Source organism: Erythrolamprus reginae, chromosome 3 (assembly GCF_031021105.1).
Source record: "Erythrolamprus reginae isolate rEryReg1 chromosome 3, rEryReg1.hap1, whole genome shotgun sequence".
Taxonomy (NCBI): Eukaryota; Metazoa; Chordata; class Lepidosauria; order Squamata; family Dipsadidae; genus Erythrolamprus; species Erythrolamprus reginae.
The window spans coordinates 226,690,393-226,710,255 of record NC_091952.1 but is presented as its reverse complement, the minus strand read 5'-3'; the positions used below and the strand labels follow the sequence as shown (position 1 = coordinate 226,710,255).

Below are 19,863 nucleotides of genomic sequence, written 5' to 3'. Positions count from 1 at the left end.
TTCAAAGGAAACAACAGCTTTTGAGAGTACTATAATTACACTGTTATATACCACTCCGAGTCTTCGGAGAGGGGCGACATACAAATCTAAGTAATAAAATAAATAAATAAATAAATAATCCCTTTTGGAAACCAAATACAAAATGCTGTCTAATAAGTATGTGCTATTTGAGCTAAGGTCGGATCCCCCTTCGTTAAAATTCAGAACATAACTCAAAACATACTGTTTAACAACCCACCATACCTCTTAGAAGTGTGCTTATTTATTTATTTGTTTTATAAACTATCATCATATTAAAATAAACAATTGTTTTACAATTAGGTAGATCATTACGTCAAACTTACTTATTTGTATTTAATCCGAATTTTACTTCAAGGACATTCATTAAATGCTCATTTTCTTTATGGGAAATAAATGTCTGGAAAAAAAAAAGACATACTGCATATAGATAACATTCTTTTCACTCAGATAACAGAATTATCAGAGATTAGTTAAGTATCATTTGATTACTGGCATTACATTTTCTGACAGAAAACATATTTATGTAACAAAGATTGAAGGGAAACCTCTGTGTCTCAGATATGGTTGCTCTATAGCTGTGATGGCGAAACTGTGGGATGCGGGTCAGAGGTGGCATCGTCGCCAGCTGCCCTTCTGGTTTCCAGTGGGCATGTGCGCTGGCTAACTGGTCTTCGCGGATGCCAGAGTTGCCTGAAAACAGCCTGAAAAACACCCCAAAACAGATAATTTTCCAGGCCATTTCCAGGCCTTTTTGGGGGCTGTTTTCAGGCTGTTTGGGGGCCATTTTCACACCAGTTGTCAGCCATTTTAGGGTAAAAAATGACTGTTTGAGGACCATTTTCACACAAGTTGTCAGCCATTTGAGGGTCAAAAAATGGCCGTTTTCAGGCTGTTTCGAGAGGCATTTTCAGACCGGTTTTCAACCATTTTAGAGTAAAGAATGGGCCAAACAATGGCCTGAAAACAGCCTGGAAAATGGCTTGAGAATTCTGGGAGTTGAAGTCCACAAGTTTTAAAGTTTGAAGACCTCTGCACTATTCGGAGAGGTTTGGCTGGCTTAATCCATTAACTATTTTACCAGTTTAAAAAAAACACACCAGGAAGTAATTTCATCAGAAGTTTCCTCCTCTCTCGGAACTTACATACAATTTACCTGCATTATTGTGCAGAATTAAATGAAAGGTTTTAAAGATAAAGGTTACCTTCATTGTAAGATTCAAGGTCACTGTCACCGTGAATACCAAATAAAAATAGATGACTTTCAGCATCCTTGAAAGAAGAGTTCCCTTTTTCATACTCATCTACAAAAAGAAGGCAACAGATCTGTTTATTTATCAATAGAAACCATAACACAGAGAAGTGCATAACTACAAATAATGTCTCCAACCTTACCTGAAGGTATTTTGCCAACAAGGCTGTTGCAGCAAGGCTTAATAATGGAGATACTAATAAAGCTGGATTCTCAAACTGCAACACGTATCCCAAGAAGAGGGAAAACAGGTAGATTTTATATATTTCATGCACCTACAGATGGGGAAACAAAATATCAACATTCTTGATTTTTAAGAAATTCCAAGTTGCAGCTGCACAACAATTTGCTCTCTGTCCTGTTTTTTGTTTTGTTATTAAACCCACCCCAACCCAACAGATGGAACTTACAGAAGGCAAAGAAAACAAAACCAAATCCGAATTTCAAAGTACAGTGGTACCTCTACTTACGAACTTAATTCATTCCGTGACCAGGTTCTTAAGTAGAAAAGTTTGTAAGAAGCAGCAATTTTTCCCACAGGAATCAATGTAAAAGCAAATAATGCGTGTGATTTGGGAAATCACAGGGAAGGTGGAGGCCCTGTTTCTTTCCCAGGAGATTCCTAGAGAGGCCCCACAGAGGCTTTCCCCTGCCTTTTCCGGCCCTGTTTCCTCCCAGGAGATTCCTAGAGAGGCCCCACAGAGGCTTCTCCCTGCCTTTTCCGGTTACAATTTCGGAGGCTCTGGTTTGTAAGTGGAAAATGGTTCTTGAGAAGAGGCAAAAAAATCTTGAACACCCGGTTCTTATCTAGAAAACTTTATAAGTAGAGGCGTTCTTAGGTAGAGGATGAACCGATTTCATGACACAATATTTTATTAAAGAAAAGAAGTAGAAAACTCAAGCCAGGTCAGAATTATTCTACTCACGATCAACTTTATTTCCCGTCTTACAAGAATTCAATGTTGCACGAGCAACATCAATGCGATAAGAGAATTCCTCCCACACGACTATCGCATATCACAATCTACAATGCACTGAGTTGATCGCTGTTGTTATTATATGTTTAAGGTCATCGCCATTCCCTTGTGGCAGCCATTCAAAACTTAAGACAATTCCTCTTTCAAATGGCCACCGACTCATTACGTGACGATGAGGATTGAGTATTGTGAACTGAAGCCATGCGTCATGAAATAGGATCATTCTTTTTATTTATTTTATTTATTTATTAGATTTGTATGCCGCCCCTCTCCGTAGACTCGGGGCGGCTCACAACAATAACAAAGACAATATAATAACCCTGTATATAATGAATGTCCAGATACCTTCTCTCTGTGTGTGAACCCCATGACATCGAGCAGAAAAAGAGAGACTGCTTGGATAAACAGTAAATAATGACTGTATTCCCACATCATCATAAAAGTGTATGTTGAAGCACTGACCAGCAGGTAACAAACTCTCTGAAACAGAGCATAAGATGGAAGAGAAGAAAAGGGAAACAGTGGTGTAAAATGCATTACAAATAACCAATTAAACTTAGGAACTTTGAATGTATACTGGGAAAGACAAGGTAGAATTGCTTGGGAGTTTTGTTATCGTGCCGTTGCAGACGTATGAGGGTTATCTAGAAAGTAAGGTTACAAGGCATGTAGCTCTCGCGGGAAATGTTCACGGGGGAAGTTGATATTACTATTGTGTAGTGGGAAGCTAGCAGAAGAGAACAAGCAGTGCCAGTGGTCAGTAGGTCATTGACTGGAGTTGTGGTGAAGGTTAGGGATGAGCATCCTCATTCTGTTTCCCTCCAAGTGCAAAGTGTGTGCTGTATTTTCCTTTTTTAAAAAAAACTGAAGCACACAAAATCGACAGAGTCAGTTCCGTTTCTTGACCGTTTTGAGACTGAAGGCGAGGCGTTTCTCAACTGTATAGTGACTTGGGCTTATCATCATAGTCCAGAGAGCAAACGTCAATCAATGCAGTGGCGCCATGCCCAATCTCCTTTGGCCAAAAAATTCAAAATTCAGCAATCAGTGAGAAAAATCTTGGGCAACCATTGCGAACAAATCTTGGGCACCCATCGCAGCAGCGTTCATGCCCTTAGCATTCAGGTAGTATATTACAGCACGTACTTTGCACTTGGAGAGAAACAGAATTAGGACGCGCATCTCTAACCTTCACCACAACGCCAGTCAATGATCTACTAACCACTGGTAATGCTTGTTTATCTATCTATCTATCTATCTATCTATCTATCTATCTATCTATCTATCTATCTATCTATCTATCTATCTATCTATCTATCTGTTCAATTTTTATGCTGCCCTTCTCCTTAGACTCAGGGCGGCTTACAACATGATAGCAGTAGCACTTTTTAACAGAGCTAGGCTATTGCCCCCACAATCCGGCTCCTCATTTTACCCACCTCGGAAGGATGGAAGGCTGAATCAACCTTGAGCCGGTGATGAGATTTGAACAGCTGACCTTCAGATCTACAGTCAGCTTCAGTGGCCTGCAGTACAGCACTCTACCTGCTGTGCCACCCCGTTGTCTCCTTCTGGCTTCCTGCTACATGATAGTTATACCAACTTCCCTCGCAAACATTCCCCGTGAGAGCTAAGTGCCCTGTAACCTTACTTTCCAGATACTTTCCCTCCGGAGAGGGGCGGCATACAAATCGAATAAAATTAATAATAATAATAATAATAATAATAATAATAATAATAATAATAATAATAATAACAACAACAACAACAATCCTTGTATCTAACCTCCACTAAAAGAAATCTAACCACTGTATATAGGAATGCACATTTTCCTCTGATTGTTTCTTTCCACAGGCATCTCTGAGTTACTTGCTTGCTTCCATCTGAAGAGACATTAATTGATGAACTCTGTTTCTCCACCTCTACCGCCTAAATTTCAGCAATGCATTGGTGAAAGAGTGAGCTGTTCAGCTGCTTCTCTGCAACCACCTCTCCTGCTCTTATTAGCCCCCTGCCCACTGTGTGTTTTCATTCCAAGTGATTCATTATAAATTTGGTTAGACAAGGTTGCAAACAGAATCCTTCATGGTTTTGCTTCAGTGGGAGAGGAGTGGTGGGCCTTTCTTTCATTTTTCTTAAACATTTTTTTTCATTTTTCTTAAACAAGTAAAACTGACAGAGAGTTTTGTTATTTTCCTCCCATAGCACAAGTGATTGGGAGAATGGTAAAACAATGGAGGTATATTTGGTCCACCAACAGGCACAACAATTAGAAAGGTGGCAAGTATGGGGGCAGGAGGTGTGATAATAAAGATTTTTCAATAGAAACTACATGACCTCAAAGACTTGCCTACAAAAATGTAAGTGATTGTCTTCCTGGCTCAGGCAAGAGAGGCAAAGAAGCAGAGAAATCTAGCAACCAAGGGCTAGCACAGTCCAGATTAGGAGTTTCCAGACTTGTGGACTTCAACTCCCAGAATTACTCAGCCAGCTTGGCTTTGCTGGCTGAGGAATTCTGGGAGTTGAAGTCCACAAGTCTTAAAGTTGCCAAGGTTGGAGAGCCCTGTCTCTGGAGCCAAAAGAAAGGAGGGGTTTTAAATATGGAGCAGGACTTCTTAAGCTAGCTCCCTTTACAGGCAGTTTTACACAAGAGTCATGTAACTTAAAGACAGCAGCATGGAAGAGCCCAGTGTTTGAACTTGAACAAAGGAAAATGTCGAAAGTCTCTTTTGAAACAAAGATTCAGAGGAAGAAAATTCCTGCAAGAGATCATAAATATCTCAAACAATCTCAAGGTCAGAAGTTTTAACAGCAGAGTTTTGCGGAATAGGACCACACCTTCAAAAGCGGAACTTAATAAATAGTTTCCTGGTTCAGGAAGAATAATGTGCTTTAGCAAACGTTGTTATCTTTCTAAAAAAAATAAACAGATGTACAGTGTTCCCTCGATTTTCGCGGGTTCGAACTTCGTGAAAAGTCTATACAGTGATCTCTCGATTAGCGCGGGGGTTACGTTCCAAGACCTCCCGCGCTAACCGATTTCCGCGTTATACTGGATGCGGAAGTAAAAACCACCATCTGCGCATGTGCGCCATTTTTTTCATGGCCGCACATGCGCAGATGGTGGAGTTTGCGTGTGGGCGGCGGGGAAGACCAAGGGAAGGTTCCTTCAGCCGCCCAACAGCTGATCTGCTCCGCAGCGAGGATCCGAAGATGGGGTTTCCCCGTTGCCGCGCTGCGGAGCGGATCAGGTGTTGGGCGGCTGAAGGAACCTTCCCTTGGTCTTCCCGCCGCCCAGGCAAAGGGGAAACCCCTGGGCGGCGCTGGGGCCATGCGGAGCCGCTCATCTAGGGGGGCGTGGACCGGCAAGGTGCCCTCCGCTCTCTCTCTTTCTCTCCCTGTTACCGGTGTGGTATAAGAGAGAGAAAGAAAGAGAAAGGAGGGCGACTTGCCAGTCCACGCCCCCCTGGATGAGCGGCCCCGCATGGCCCCAGCGCCGGACTCCGTTGCCGAACGCCGAAACCGGAAGGGGCGAGGTGGGGGGGGAGAACGTGAGGCTCAGCATTCCGTCAGTCGCAGCGCTGGCTGTCAACTTTTCTTTTTAACACTGGGGAGGCAAGTCAGCTCCTGCCCAGTTTTAAAAAGAAAAGTTGACAGCCAGCGCTGCGGCTGACGGAATGCTGAGCTTCCCGTTCTCTCTCCGCCCCCTCGCCCCTTCGCCCCCCTGTGTTCCTAGGAGAAGTGCTGGTGAGGAGCAGAAGGTCTGTCTTGCCTCAATCCCCAGCACTTCTCCTAGGAACACAGGGAGGCGAAGGGGCGAGGGGGGGGGGAGAGAAAACGGGAGGCTCAGGAAGGGAGCTCGGGAAGGAGCCCACGGTCAGTCGGCTGCGGGCGGGAGGAAGGCGATTGTTCCGCTGCCGCCAGCATGGCCTGGCTGGCAGCGGAAGATGTAACGGAGCCCACGGGGGATTCGCCTTCCTCCCACCCGCAGCCGAGACTGATCGTGGGCTCCTTCGCAACCTCGGAGAGCTTCCAGGGCATGAAAGCTCACGAAAACCAGGAAGCTCTCCGAGGTTGCGAAGGAGCCCACGATCAGTCGGCTGCGGGCGGGAGGAAAGCGAATGCCACGGGGCTGGGCTCGGCTCCCCCCTCGGCTCCCCCCCTTACCAGCCCCGCCGCGGAAGGCTCCATTCTGTTCCCTGCCGGCCCGATTGAGCGGCCGGCGCCCCCTCCTCGGTGTCCCCGGCACCCAGCGTCCCCACGCCGCCTCCACCTCCCGGTAATGCGCCCGACCTCTGCCTCTCTCTCTTTCTCTCTCATATACCACGCCGGCAACAGGGAGAGAAAGAGAGAGAGAACTAGCGTGGACTTATTTTTTATTTTTTAATATTTTATTTTAATATTTTATTTTTTTAATTAATATTTTTTGAAAAACCGCGTTGCAGCGTTTCGCGCTAATTGAGACCGTGCTAATCGAGGGATCACTGTACCACGATTTTTCAAAAATATTAATTTAAAAATACTTTGCGGTTTTCCCCCCTATACCAGTTTTTCCTGCCCGATGACGTAATATATCATCACCAAACTTTCGTCCACCTTTAATAAATATTTTTTTTAATAAACTTTAATAAAGAAACATGGTGAGTAATAATCTAAATGGTGGCTAAGGGAATGGGAAATGGTAATTTAGGGGTTTAAAGTGTTAAGGGAAGGCTTGTGATAATGTTCATAGCCAAAAATAGTGTATTTACTTCTGCATCTCTACTTCGCGGGAATTTAACGTTCGCGGGCGGTCTCGGAACGCATCCCCCGCGAAAATTGAGGGAACACTGTAATAGGAGAAAACAAGAGACTGGTTCTATCCCTCAAAAGCATGTTGACTCAAAGTGATTTTAACCCAACAAATTATTCTACTTTAGACCCTTTTTGAAATCCATTTTTTTTAACCATTTTATTTCCACTTAAACACTTTTCTCTTACCTCAGTAGAAGAGTTTATATTATTTTTTAAATAGCCTGTTAGAGCTGCAGCTTGACAAGCAAAATATGGCAGAGCCCAGTTCTCCCTAGCAGGTATTGAATAATCTATTCTTGTTGTGTCCGCTCTAAAAAGCAAGCAGAAAAAAACAACAATGAACTGATTTACTTTTATAACATGAATATTCACTTATGTAGCGTGATTGAAAGAAATGATGTATCTGTAATAATACAGTGATACCTCGTCTTACAAATGCCTTGTCATACAAACTTTTCGAGATACAAACCCGGGGTTTAAGATTTTTTTGCCTCTTCTTCCAAACTATTTTCACCTTACAAACCCAACGTCGCTGCTGGGATGCCCCGCCTCCGGACTTCCGTTACCAGCGAAGCACCCATTTTTGCGCTGCTGGGATTCCTCTGAGGCTCCCCTCCATGGGAAACCCCACTTCTGGACTTCCAGGTTTTTGTGATGCTGCAGGGGAATCCCAGCAGAGAAAAAACGGGTGCTTCACTGGCAACGGAAGTCCGGAGGTAGGGTTTCCCAGCATGGGGAGCCTCGGTGAAATCGCAGCATCGCAAAAACACAGAGGTCCAGAGGTGGGGTTTCAAGGACTTTGGTGTTTTTGTGATGCTGCGATTTCACTGATGCTCCCTTCGCTGGAAAACCCCACCTCCAGACTTCCGTTGCCAGCGAAGCGCTCATTTTTGCGATGCTGGGATTCCCCTGCTGGGATTCCCTTGCAGCATCGCAAAAACACAGAAGTCCGGAGGTGGGGTTTTCTATGGAAGGGAACTTCAGGGGAATCCCAGCAGCGCAAAAACAGGTGCTTCAGCTGACAAAAGGGGTGAATTTTGGGCTTGCACGCATTAATCGCTTTCCTATTGATTCCTATGGGAAACACTGTTTCGTCTTACAAACTTTTCACCTTAAGAACCTCGTCCCGGAACCAATTAAGTTCGTAAGACAAGGTATCACTGTATTTCAAAGTAGAGACACATCTGTAGATTGATCATATAGTCATCTTATTTATGCTTTATATAGCTAGAAACAAGTTCCACTAAAAGCAGGTGCCATTTTTCACTTGCTAATCTTGGGGGGGAAATTAATATCTCAATGAGAGACCAGTAGAAAATTCCATCTTTGTAGGATAAACATGGAAGTTAAAAACTGTATCTTATACATGGAAACCACTTCTGTATGATACTGAGGAAGAACAGGGATATTATGTCCATTTAATCATTAGAATTCAACCTTGATTTGAAGAAATTATTACAATTGCACACAATGTCAGTTGCAATGGGTTTCAATGCATTATTCATTCTACAAAACAGCCAAATGTAACATAATAGTCATAATAACACAAGAAGTACTTTTCTTCTAATAATTCTGTTGTGGTTAGCTCTGGCCCAGCTCCTGCCCCAAGGACATCCACATGCTGCAGGCCTGTTTTGCCCAACCTCCCCCCCCCCGGTGGAATCTGATGATGAAGGCTCCTCTGACCAAAAGACATGAGTGATAGGGAGGAGGAGAGTGGGGCAGACAGCTCAGAAGGAGATCAATTATCTAGCTCCTCCTTGGATTCAGAACAAGAGTTAATGATATAGCCACACATGCGGAGAGCGATGCATAGGCAACAACAACTGAGAGATTATTATCAAAGAAAATAAGGCCACCTGTGGTTGGGTGGGGCTGTGGTAATTAGTGAGGCTGCTATAAAGAGCAGCCTGTGGGTTTGGCCATTGTGGAGGATTATCTGATTGTTGTGTTTCGTGACTGCTTTACTGACTTTGATTTTTTGTGTGCTGATTTTTCCCCCGCTTTGAAACTAAACCAGAGCAAAGTGTGTGTCATATTGTGAAAGAAGAAGGACTGTGAATTGCCTCCCAGCTGCAAGCTAAGTATCACAGAACTGATAAGGGACTTGTACAAATTACCAGTTTGTTTGGAGACCAGTGCTCTTTGCTATACCAAAAGAGGGCTTAGTTTAAGTGAATTTTCATTATAAAGAACATTGTTTTGAATTTTCAAACGTGTGTGTGTCTGAAATTTGTACCTGTGAATTTTTGGGAGGAGTCTACCAGAGAGCCCAACAGAACAAATTCCAATCAAAAAATATTACTTAATGGAAACTGCATATATATCTGCCAATACAATATTTCCTTAAGGGTTCACCAATCCCAGCAAGAATACAGCTGCTTGTTTTATTTAACGTAAGAAAACAAGAGTTCAGTGTTAACAGAAATATCCTCGGAAGGGAAGAAATGATTATCTACAGTTCTAAAAGTTATGGCAGCTCAAACTAGCCAAGGGGAGGCTGGCTTAACCTGACTTTTTAGTATTAGCATATAATAATAATTTAATAATTTATTAAACTTGTATGCCGCCCCTCTCCAAAGACGGGGCAGCTCACAACAGCAATAAAACAGCGTAATACAAATTTAATAGTTAAAACTAGGACTAAAAACCCACTATCGTAAAAAATAATCAATACTATATAATCACAACCACACATAACTCTTAATGGTCAGAGAAGGGGATACATTAATTGTCCCATGCCTGGCAACATAGATAGATCTTCAAGGTCTTGCAGAAGGCAAGGAGGGTGGGGGCAGTTCAAATCTCCCAGGGAGCTGATTCCAGAGGGCCGGGGCCACCACAGAGAAGGCTCTTCCCCTAGGCCCCGTCAGACGACATTGTTTAGTCAACAGAACCCGGAGAAGGCCAACTCTGATATATTTGTTAATATATCCCTTTGATGTCTACTAAGAAGAAATTACGTCCACCATTCCAGAAAGTTATTTGAGAGACCTACTCAGGCAAATCCAAGCTATCCAGAGCTGCTCTCATCTTTACTTTATCCTAAAAGTTGAAAGTGACAAATATGGCATTTTAAGATTGTACCGCAGAGAGAAAATCAATATTTGTTTTACCTGTTAATAATGAACCAGGCAACAGTCAGCATCCCTGCTAGCCAAGTCCCACTCATAAGCCAGCTGGTTACGAACAACGAGGTCACATAGATGCCCTGTAGCCCAAATACTATGCCAATGTAAAAATAGACTGGCTCAATAACTTCCTGAAAAGTAAAAGAGAAATGTTGCTTTATAAACACATAGTATCTGAGTGATAGTTAAACCTACTTTCTCAGCACCATCATAACTTTGAATGGATGCTGAAATGGGGCAACCATAAATGAGGACAAATTGTCTGACTTAATTTGTATGGGATTGGGTGGCATAGAAGTAAAATAAAATAAAATAAAATAAAATAATTTCAAATGCTAAGTGTTGTCTTTGTCTGTAGACTCTGTAAACCACTTAGACAGGACTGAAAAGCATTGTGAAGAGGTATGTAAGTCTAAGTATCCTCTCAAAGGTGCTTTCTCAGGAGGCAACAGGAGTTTCTTGCTTTTTTCTTTGAAGATGTTTCACTTCTCATGTCCAAGTAGTTTATTCGGCTCTGACTGGATGGCAGGGTATGGAGGGATTTATATTCCTTTCAGACAACTGGTCACTACTGACTACTGATGACGGCGAAGGTTTTTCTTACTTTGAATGTTCCGGGCGGGCTGGTAGGGGGATGGGGAGAGCGCGCGCCGGCCCGCGCGCCCGACATTGAAAATCACCTTCGCCGGCCCCCGCTGTGAGAACGCCTGCCCCGCCTCTCCTGCAGCCCCCTCGCTGAGAGCCTGGGACGAAAGTGCTCTCGGCGAAGGGACTGTGAGAGCGGCGGGGCGGGCGTTCCCGCTGCGGGAGGAGCCACGCCCCAAAGCGGGAAGCAGAGGAGAAAGAGAGGCGGATTGGGCGGGCGGGTGGGGGGCAGTGGCGAGTAGCCAGGGGCGCGAGGGGGCTAGAGGCGCGGGGGCGGCCGCGGCTCCATGCATGCCCTTGGAAAAGGGTGCGCGGGGGGGGGCGTTTTGGGGTATGCTGGTGCAGGCGTGCCCAGCCTACAGGGAACGGTGCCCGTAGGTAGTTCACTGCAGCCAGAGCCTGCTTGCCACATCAAACCCCACCTCCTCCCTACATTCATACTACCAGTAGATAGCTGACTTGCAAAAAAGATCAGTAATTAAATACTGATTCAATGTGAAGTGCATAAATGATAATACAACAGGAGTGCTAACCTTCTGAAAATGCCAACATGGAATAATCTAAAATGCAGTTACCAACTGCCAATCTATGCTTTGCTAGCAAAACCCAGGGATTATAATAATGAATATCTCCAAATGAAGTTTCACTGGGCTAGAACTCCTTAGTCCTAACTTCTTCAGAGATTGCTATGATAGATCATTCATGGCCAGACGTTTCTGCTCAGACTTGTTCTTCTGGCATGGCATTCATTAATTCATTAAATAAAATGAAGAGACTGTTTTAATTTATGTAACGCTACTCTTAGCTGTTCGGGGATTTTAAGAAGAGATTAGGAACCGAAGTTAACGAAAGAGTGGCTTCACAAAGGTTAGCTAAAGAATTCATGATAAAACCATGCTATGAATACAGAATTTGCCAGCCCAGAACCTCAATACTTTTTCTATGACTGACCCAAAATTCTTGCTACCATAAGACTGGAATTGCCAGTCTTGATCCTGAGTGTGATCCAAGCATTATTAGCTTCTTATACTTTTTTGGTCTGTCTTAAACACTGAATGTAGCTCCACCCAGCCACCCTCACCATTTGGCCTCTGCCTCTCAGCAATTTACCTCCTTGTAGCAAACAGAACAGAGCCTATTAAGCCAAGAAACATAGAAACATAGAAGTCTGACGGCAGAAAAAGACCTCATGGTGCATCTAGTCTGCCCTTATACTATTTTCTGTATTTTATCTTAGGATGGATATATGTTTATCCCAGGCATGTTTAAATTCAGTTACTGTGGATTTATCTACCACGTCTGCTGGAAGTTTGTTCCAAGGATATACTACTCTTTCAGTAAAATAATATTTTCTCATGTTGCTTTTGATCTTTCCCCCAACTAACTTCAGATTGTGTCCCCTTGTTCTTGTGTTCACTTTCCTATTAAAAACACTTCCCTCCTGGACCTTATTTAACCCTTTAACATATTTAAATGTTTCAATCATGTCCCCCCTTTTCCTTCTGTCCTCCAGACTATACAGATTGAGTTCATTAAGTCTTTCCTGATACGTTTTATGCTTAAGACCTTCCACCATTCTTGTAGCCCGTCTTTGGACCCGTTCAATTTTTTCAATATCTTTTTGTAGGTGAGGTCTCCAGCACTGAACACAGTATTCCAAATGTGGTCTCACCAGCACTCTATATAGCGGGATCATAATCTCCCTCTTCCTGCTTGTTATACCTCTAGCTATGCAGCCAAGCATCCTACTTGCTTTCCCTACCAGTTCCCCCAGCCTCATCTGATTTAAGATGCAGCCACATGTTAAAACTGAAAGTGAAAATAGCTGCAAGGAGGCAAATTTCTGGGAGGTGGATCGCTGGCAATGTTGGACTGCTGAAACTGCAAGGAGGTAAGTCAATAACTATAAACATCTATAGAAGGTTCTAATTATTAGACTTATTTTTTAAGGCCTGCTTTATTATTGTCCTAGAGAACTTAATAAAAATGAAGAAGCTTTTTAAAATAAATGCTAGATCTGAAGAGGACCAGTGCCAGTGAAGGGCTACCAAAATTTTTATTACCACACTGTGGGCGTGGCTTATGCAGGACACCCTGCATTTTCTTTCAACATCTTTCAGTGCAAATTGGGTGCTGTTGTGGTTAGCTCTGGCCCAGCTCCTGCCCCAAAGAATGTGCAGATGGATGTGGGGAAAACATCCACATGCCGCAGGCCTGTTTTGCTTCCGATGGAATCTGTCGACAAAGCCTCCTCTGACCAAGGAAGCGTGAGTGACAGGGAAGAGGGGAGTTTGGCAGACAGCCCAGGAGGAGATCAATCATCTGTATCATCCTTGGATTCTGAATAAGAATTAATGACACATCCACGCATGCGTAGAGTGATGCATAGGAGACAACAACTGAAGGATTATTCCAAGAGAAAATGAGGCCACCTGTGGTTGGGTGGGGCTGCTGTAATTAGTGCTACAGATAAAAGTGCAACCTGGTGGTTTAGCCCCGTGGAAGTTTATCTGATTCATTGTTTCGTCAAGATCGTGGTTTTTGTGCTGTTCAAGATTGTGTGTGGACTCTCTGGACTTTAGAATTGGACTCAATTTCCAAGTTATTGAGTGAGCAATTGGATTGCATTTCACCTGTGCCTTGTGTGTACCAGAAAATCCATTTGACATTTAAAAAGGGAGCTGTTTCTGGTTTTCTGTTTATAAAAACTTTTGGGTTTTCCTTTTATCATGTGGTGTGTGTCTTCCTGGACTAATTACCCTGTAATTACGGGCGGTTGAAACAGGCCAGCAGAACAGGTGCTCTGGGGTGGAGTTCCATTTTCGCTACCCCACTGTGTTCCCCTCCCCGTCCAGGCAGTAGCCCACCCCTGACTAGTGCTATTGTATTTTCTTTTAAATAGCAAAGAATACTTCCTGAAAGCTGCATCAATTTTGAAGATCTGTAAATGTATAATCTGAAATGTAACAGTGTCCTGCTGTAGTATTAAAATAAAGCAGCTGAGTTAGACTCTGCCCTAGTCATGCTTGGAGTAGATCTATTTAAATAATTGGAAGGAGTTAGTGTGACTACATTTAAGAAAACTTTCTAGCATTAATATACTGCCATAATTTCTCCAATTGCTCTCCACAGGCGCAAGTGTATATCATCTGTTTGCTGTCTGCTGGGAGGCAAATTGCTGAGACCTTTTTTCCTTGTTTTTCTCCCCCCAAACTAATTTGCGTCTTATACTCTGGTGGGTCTTATACTCTGGAAAATACGGTAAGTTGGCACAGGAGGAATCATACAGGAGCAAACTGCATTTTTCTCTAAGGAAATGGAGTACTCTTGATGCAAAGTAATAGCATCCTAATAGCTCAATTTGTTTTTACCTGGCCTCTGAAATAAAGCAAGCACCTTTCTTTTAGGCAACTTTACTGGTTCCATCACATGATTAAAAAGAAAAGATGCATACTTCACTGCCAGACGCCTGATATAAAATGCTGGCGATCAACTCCGGATATAAAGTCATCTGTCGTACAGTGTTCATTGTTTTTAGTGACAGGGTCCTGTTGTCATGAATAAGCTGATGAATGCCTGCAAATGAAGGAGGCAAAGAGATAATTATTTTCTATTCTTATACAAAGAGTTGCATGCAGCCAAACAAATAACCCAGATGTCCACATTATTTATATCTGAAAGACATATCTGGCTGTCCCAATTTGTCATCTCAGCAAGTGACTCTATTTGACTAATAATATTAAATAAACAAACAATAAGGCAACCGTATTACAGAGGCATTGTGGACATTCTTAAGAACCTCTCAACATAGAACAGCCAATGGAACATCAATAGGGTCTGGCCATTGGGACCCAGGGGGAAATGATATTTGATTGGGGAGATGTTCCAACAGATCAGATTAGCTAACATGTTTTCATACAGGTAGCTCAAAGCATGTTCAGTTTGTCGAGATGTTTAGATGAGCAGAAACTATTGGAAAGAAGTTGTCCCACAAGTTTGTCTTATGCTCCTACCATATTTGTGTGTGCTATCCTATAAAGACTTCTTTGATAAGTACCCACCATCATCATGCACTACAGAAAGCTCCTAGACGCCATCTCATAAAAATTAGGAGGAATATAAAAGACATTCCGGTCACAAGTCAAAGTGTTGGTTATGACCTATAAAGCCCTTCATGGCACCGGACCAGAATATCTGCGAGACCGCCTTCTGCTGCACGAATCCCAGCGGCTGGTTAGGTCCCACAGAGTTGGCCTTCTCCGGGTCCCCTTGACTAAATAATGTCAGCTGGCGGGACCCAGGGAAAGAGCCTTCTTTGTGGCGGCCCCAATCCTCTGGAACCAGCTCCCCCCGGAGATCAGGACTGCCCCCACCCTCCATGCCTTTCGTAAACTTCTTAAAACCCACCTCTGCCGTCAGGCATAGGGGAACTGAGACATCTCCCCTTGCCTATGTAGTTTTATGTATGGAATGTTTGTGTGTATGTTTTTATATATGGTTTTTTTTAGGTTTTTAATGTAAAATTGTTATTTTAGACTTAATATTAGATTTGTCATTGTATACTGTTTTATCACTGCTGTGAGCCGCCCCGAGTCTGCGGAGAGGGGCGGCATACAAATCTAATTAATAATAATAATAATAATAATAATAATAATAATAATAATAAACAATAACATTTGATTACATAACCTCGCTCTATGGAATCAACTCTCCCCCGGTGTCCGTACTGCCCCCACCCTGCTGGCTTTTCGTAAGGCCACGAAGACTTGGCTATGCCGGCAGGCCTACGGGTCCTAAATCAACAACTAGCTTGACCACGTACATGAATCTGTATGAATGGTATGTTTGCGTGTTGTTCAGTTGTTATACTACGAGTTTTAATTAAGGTTTTATTACTCAAGATTATTTTCTTTCTTGACTTCTTTTTACTGCGGTTGTAATTTAATATTTTTTTGGGGGGGGTATAAATTTTTAATTGTTCTTCACACCTTACAGAGTTTCCAATTTACATACCTCAAATTAAAATATAATACAATACAATATCAAATGCCAATTTCTTGGTCAAATTAATCAATTTTTGTAATTATTTATCCAATTATTTCTGGTATATATCATTCATCCTGTGCTACCTCCTTTCCAAATGCTATCATCCGGATTTTAGATAGTGTGCTTTGCTTTCATTTATATTTAAAGCTATCTAAATTTTTCTTGGCTATTTGCTGTTTTTCCTAACTGTGCCATCGTGCTTCAGTCCCTTTCTAGCGTTCTTAGAAAACATATTCCTACTTTCATTTTAAAAAGAAACCACTCATTTTATCATAAATGCCCTTAACAATAGAAAATATCTAAATTTACATCTCTTTAAAAGCCCAGAAAGAAAAGAAAAAAAATAAAGAAAAAATAAAAGAGAAAATGAAAGAAAAGAGCAGAAAACAATAAGAAAAGGAAAAACACTATTCATTGTTGTGATTCCGTCTGAGGCCCCTCAGGGAACGGCTGACCCTCTGCCGGCTCTCTGCTCAGGGGGGGAGGATGAGGAACAGGAGGGTGACGAGGAGGAGGAATCTCAGCCCGAGGGGGAGCTCTCCCCAGCAAGCAGCCTGGATTCTTTAGATCAGGGGTCCCCAACCACTGGGCCGCGGACCAGTACCGGGCCGCGGGGCATGTTGCACCGGTCCGTGGAGTCAGCAGCTGCCGGCCCTCATGCCGCCACCCCCTCCCTCCAGCGCTTCACCTCCCGCCGGGCAAGAGGCCTCGGGAGGCAGGTTCTGCCGGCCACAGGACGATGGACGGGACAGAGGGGCGGGAAGGACCGAGAGGCTCAAGCCTCTTTTGGCTTCTGCCGTGGGGCACTTTTGCGTTTTTGGCTAGGGGGAGGCAGGAGGGCCAGCCTGACCCCCTGTCTCCAGCGCTTAGCCCCCGCTGGGCAAGAGGGCTTGGGAGGCAGGTTCTGCCGGCCACAGGGCGATGGCGGGAAAGAGGGGCGGGGAGGACCAGCACCCCCATGCTTAATCCCGCCCCCAACCACACCCCTTTCCGCCCCCACCGGTCCATAGAAAAATTGTCTTGCTGAAACTGGTCCCTGGTGGAAAAAACGTTGGGGACCACTGCTTTAGATGACCAGGCACAAGGAATAATAGATTTCCGGCAGAGAAGGGCAACCCAACGAAGGGGACAATTAGCCAGGTACTTCAAGCACTGAATGGGCAACAGCTGGGTTTGGGTGTGGTGCTCTCCGGAAAGGCTAAAAAGGCAGACCCACCCTTCCTGGTTTGTGGAGAATTATCTTTAGGAGTCGTGAGACCTGGCGGTGATCTTTGGCGTCTTGGAATTCTGGCTTGTGACTTTGAATACTGAAACCGTGAGGGGAAAAGGTGGGTGTGCCAGCAAGAGGTCTGCTGTGAAGGCTCATAACCTGCCTGTGGGGAAGAACAGGTTTTCCTCTGTGTTTATTTTCAAATTATAAAGTGCTTTTGTTTCTACCAGCGTGTCTGGCTGTTTTTTCCAGTTGGTGCTGAAGTCTGGGGGCACCCAGACAGAACATTCATATTGTATCTTAATCTATACATAGTAATTTTATATTGTTGTAAGCCGCCCTGAGTCCTTCGCGATTGGGTGGCACAGAAGTCAAATCAAATGAAATGAAATGAATGAATGAATAAATAAATAAATAAATAAATTTGCCTTACCTTTTTTAAAAGAGGAGGCTTTTAACAGTTCTTTATAAAATGAATAGTATATGGCACTGTCACCCTGAAATGTGATTTCTCGTTCAAGTTCCTAGAGGAAAAAAAAGTTACCAGCAAATGTAAGCTAGGAATAACATGAATTCCCCGACCCCTTTTTCAGAACACGAAGATTATACTTTCAAAACTGAACAGTCTACTAAATTCACAAATTTCCCCAAAATTTTTAAATGGACAATGAAAAAAGACACCATTAGGTTGGCTTAAAACATCACATCACGTTTTTTGAAGAATTAACTAACTCTGCAAACAAAATAGTCCCGAAATGCAAATTTCACCCACTCTCATTATGTTTTTGAAAGAGGACTCTTTTAAAATGTCCACAGTAGTCTTTGAGCATCAAATTTTATTTTACAAAAAACTATGTTCCCCATCCACCCAGTTATCTATTCCTCTTTGATACAGTCGATGGATTATATTCATAACAAATTATAAGAAAATATGAATTTGCTACGTCTATTCATGAAAGCTAGAGAGCTCAGGGTTACAGCTACTGTTTCATAAGGACATAGCAGCTAACTTGCAATGATGCGAATGTTTATTTGATATCAGTAACAAACTGCCCATTTTCATCTGGTCTATCAAGATACTTAAAATAGAAGAAGCTCTGAAAAGCTTTAGGAAGGTATTTTCCAGGTTTGCTTCAAATGCATAAAACCTGAGATCTCAGTACCCAAACGGGATGCTTTTAAAAAAAATAATTGTTATTGGATATAAATATTTAAAATACATTTAGAACATTGATTAGACTTATACTCACATAACATAACATGGATACATATAAACATGCATACAAACAGAGCAAAAAATAAAAAAGGAATGAGAAAAAAATAAAGAGAAAGAAAAAAAAGAAAATTCAACTTCTAAATCTCTTCTTTTTACAGTAAACTATACTGTTGTCATATTTCATATGGTAAAACTGTATTTCTTTTACAGTTTTTTTTACTTTCAATATATTTCCTTATTAATATCAGTATTTCAATATCTACATTTTATATAATACAATCAACATGCAAACATTAAGATATTATTATTATCCATTCCCTAATTCTTTATCTCTATCAATATTTTTACACTCTACCATAGTTCCCTCTAAGCTGAGCAGTGAGCAATCGCTCACTTAAAAATCATCATCAACTCAGAGTTTTCCAAACCTGCCCAGAAGCCGAGAGGGAAAGAGTGAGAGGGAAGGAGAGAGAGAGGAAGAGAGAGAAACAGATAGAAAAAAGAGAGGAAGGAAAAGAGAAAGAAAAAGAATGGGAGTAAGGAAGAGAGAAAGAAAATCAAAATCTAGTTTGAAACTAGCTCAACTATTTAAGTGGCATTTTGATATTGATAGTTGCCCTATTATGAGCTCACTGTTATAGACACACAGTACAGTATTTTATTTTGAAATTCTCTGAGGCAAAACAGGGTGGGTTTTTTATTTGTTTGTTTGTTTTTTGTTTGTTTGTTTATTTATTTATTTATTATTTCTGTGCCGCCCAGTCCCAAAGGGACTGCCGCTCAGACATTATACTTTTCCGCCCACCCCCCCAAAAAATTAGAGGGAACACTGCACTCTACAAATTTCTCCTGTTTTCTCTACTCTCCTTGTTTCCTTTCTTTTCTCTATCCAGCTTTTATAGGCTGGCCAAAACTCTGGAGCTATGACCTTAGCTTCCTGTGATATGCTGGCCCTGTTAAAAAGTGCTATTGCTAACATGTTGTAAACCGCCCTGAGTCTAAGGAGAAGGGCGGCATTAAAAAATCGAATAAATAAAATAAATAAAAAATAAATAAATATTAGTATCGCAGGACTGATACTATTGAAGACAACTCTGTTTTTCTTAATAGTTCATAGGAAACTCAACAGTCCCCAAAGTATATTTTAAAGACTGAAAATGTGGTGCATTCATTCATGCTTCAATAAGAGAATGCAAAAACAAAACAAAACCCAGGGTAGAAGTTATAAATTCATTGTGAACTGAGGTGAATTATTTTTCACATAAAAATAATTAAGGATGTGATGTAGCTTATCATTCCATCTTGACTCTAGACTGGGGATAGGCAATCAGGGCTTATCCTTTGGATTAGGTCTCTCATTGTCCACTACCAATGGCCGGGTTAAGTATTCTTTGTCAGATGGCCTAGACCAGTGTTTCCCAACCTTGGCAGCTTGAAGATATCTGGACTTCAACTCCCAGAATTCCCCAGCCAGCATTTGTTGGCTGGGGAATTCTGGGAGTTGAAGTCCAAATATCTTCAAGTTGCCAAGGTTGGGAAACACTGGCCTAGACATTATAGGAATTGCCACATCT

The 19,863-nt window shown here is 42.4% G+C and overlaps 1 protein-coding gene across 2 annotated transcripts in view; it reads right to left on the bottom strand.

The window, feature by feature from the left end:
- DPY19L4 (dpy-19 like 4) overlaps positions 1-19,863 on the bottom strand; it is a 54,394-nt gene that overhangs the window by 21,815 nt on the left and 12,716 nt on the right. For both annotated transcript variants that reach the window (XM_070748071.1, XM_070748072.1), the window contains exons 4-11: positions 17,507-17,597; positions 14,272-14,393; positions 10,158-10,303; positions 7,228-7,351; positions 2,593-2,727; positions 1,414-1,545; positions 1,224-1,322; positions 345-418 (exon numbers count right to left, since the gene is read on the bottom strand). In XM_070748071.1, coding sequence (XP_070604172.1) covers positions 345-418; positions 1,224-1,322; positions 1,414-1,545; positions 2,593-2,727; positions 7,228-7,351; positions 10,158-10,303; positions 14,272-14,393; positions 17,507-17,597 — 923 coding nt within the window. The remainder of the gene's footprint in view (positions 1-344; positions 419-1,223; positions 1,323-1,413; positions 1,546-2,592; positions 2,728-7,227; positions 7,352-10,157; positions 10,304-14,271; positions 14,394-17,506; positions 17,598-19,863) is intronic.